Consider the following 2,278-nt stretch of genomic DNA (forward strand, 5'->3'; position numbering starts at 1 on the left):
TGACTCTGTCTTCAGCCTTCTAATTTGAGTTCAGCTTCCAATATTAAGAAAAATAAGATTCTATTTTGAATGGCTCCTTGTCTAATTTTAAAAGGAATAATTGCTCTAATATCACAAGACATTTTGCAGTCCTTAAGCAAAAGACGTAATTTCCGCACTTGGAAACACCGATTGACAGGAAAGTAAACTATGTAAAGCCAGACGTTAAAATAGAATGAAATATTATTTGGGGTCAATGAGCAAAAGTGAGTGCATTTTCATCCAGAGAGGACTCAAATCAAGCTCAGCTCATTGCATGATAGCCGTTAAAGGCAGTGAATTAAAAAATGACATGCAGTAGAACACAAGTCATCGATACATTTACGTAATGACAGAACGTTTCGCGAGAATATTTACATTTTATAGAGAATAGTTTTCCCTGGGCCCGACTCAGATACTGCTTTTAGGTAAAGCCTTTCTTTCGCAATAGGAGTTCCATCTGTGGAATAAATTGACAAATTTAAATATTGTAACCATGTGAACTGACTTGAAAGACAACATTACACAAAATAGAAATTCCAGCGTAGCAATACGAAACTAATCTCCCAATTAAAGTGGATCAATCTGACGAGAAATCAAATGAATGCAAGGTACTTGCGGATTACATGAAAATATCAGCAGACTATAACGTACGTAAGCTTAGATTTTAGGGGAAGCATGATACCACGACTGATGAAATTACAACATGACGAAAGTGTCCGCGCTCTGCAATTTTAACTGCACCTCTTCAAATCACACCATAGAAGACTCGGAGCTTCATCTCGCAGACAAGATCGGATTAATAGTGCGTATCATCCTAACTATTTTTACCTGTCCATTGACCGTTCTGCTCAACATCTTGGTGATCTTGGCCGTGAAAAAAAGACCACGACTTCAAAGCAAACCCAATATCTTGCTGGCCTGTTTAGCAGCGACCGACGCCTTTATTGGCCTCACAATACTACCAGCCTTTATCCTGTTCGAAACATTTAAGCTGTTTGGTAACGAGAGCATGGTCCAAACGTTGCGTCTTCATTTCCTCGATCGAGCTACGGCGACAGGTATTGTCAATTCCTTGCTTCATTTGATGCTAGTAACTTTCGAGAGGCTTGTAGCTATCAAGTTTACCATTCATTACCCATTCATAATCACAGAAAAGAACATCAAGATATGTGTCTCCGTCTTTTGGGCCATTGCGTTGAGTACATGGGGTCTAAGGTATATAACAAGCTATGTGGGACTGTTTTCATTGACTACTGTATTGTCATCCTGTGTAATCTTTATTACAATTTCGTACGTGATTTTGTACCGCGAAACACTCCGTCACAAAAAGCGAATTAAAGCTCAGCTTATGAATAGGCAAGAAAGGGAAAGGTTTTTGAGGGAAAAGAAAGCTTTCAAAACAACGGTATTGGTTGTTGGCGCTGTTGTTCTCTGTTTTATTCCAGCAATATTACTTATGTTATCAATACTAGTCTACAAACTTCCTTTGGCGAAATCGGAACACTTTTCGGACTGGGCTCGGATGTTCGCTACGCTAAATTCGCTTCTTAATCCACTCATTTACTTCTGGAGGGAAAAAGAAATGAGGAATCTGGCGTTGACCTTTTTTACAAGGAATGCTTCGGTGAATCCTCAGGATTAACTGCAATGAAGAGTAAACGATACAACTTAAGGTCTCGGTAAAGGAAAATGAGGTGTCCGCGCAAAAAATAAAATATCGTCGCGCCGCTACTTTTTTATAGGGCCAAACTATATACCATAAGCTAAGAGATGTAATTAATTGAATAAAGTTTTAGTTTTTCGGAAATTAATATTGTCTTTTAGTTTTGAGGGCTGATACGCAGAATGACCGAGCCTGCTGCAGAAGCTCCTACCCCTTCACTTTATTGCAAAAACAACCGCACTTTGTTGTACTTTCGTCACAGATGAATGCACTCCAATACCGTGTGAGGAATTTCTTATATGTCAAGAATTGAAGGAAATATCTCGCACCAAAAACAAAACTCTCATCTCATACTTAATTTGGGCAGAAAAAGTGCAATCAAATCAGTCTCCGAAGACAAACGAGAAATTCCTCATGGCATTTGGGGTAGTACAATCATCTATTAGAACTGAAAATTTGGAAGCGATATCTTAAAATCCGTCGGGACAGGAGATCCGAGAAGTTGTAATTTTGGCGTAAAAATAAACCCCTAGAAAATCGAGCTTGAAAATTTCGTGTGAAGTTCTCGGTGTGCTGAAAAAGTCCGCTCCCTAC

At 38.9% G+C, this 2,278-nt stretch overlaps 1 protein-coding gene across 1 annotated transcript; it reads left to right on the forward strand.

Annotated features, from left to right (window-relative positions):
• The first annotated feature begins 560 nt into the window (after nucleotides 1-560).
• LOC138008993 (lysophosphatidic acid receptor 3-like) lies at nucleotides 561-2,017 on the forward strand. The gene has a single exon (XM_068856288.1). It carries the CDS (start codon nucleotides 725-727, stop codon nucleotides 1,661-1,663), a length of 939 nt encoding a protein of 312 aa, XP_068712389.1. The 5' UTR covers nucleotides 561-724; the 3' UTR covers nucleotides 1,664-2,017.
• Nucleotides 2,018-2,278: the final 261 nt, after the last annotated feature.

Source organism: Montipora foliosa, chromosome 6 (assembly GCF_036669935.1).
Source record: "Montipora foliosa isolate CH-2021 chromosome 6, ASM3666993v2, whole genome shotgun sequence".
Classification (NCBI taxonomy): domain Eukaryota; kingdom Metazoa; phylum Cnidaria; class Anthozoa; order Scleractinia; family Acroporidae; genus Montipora; species Montipora foliosa.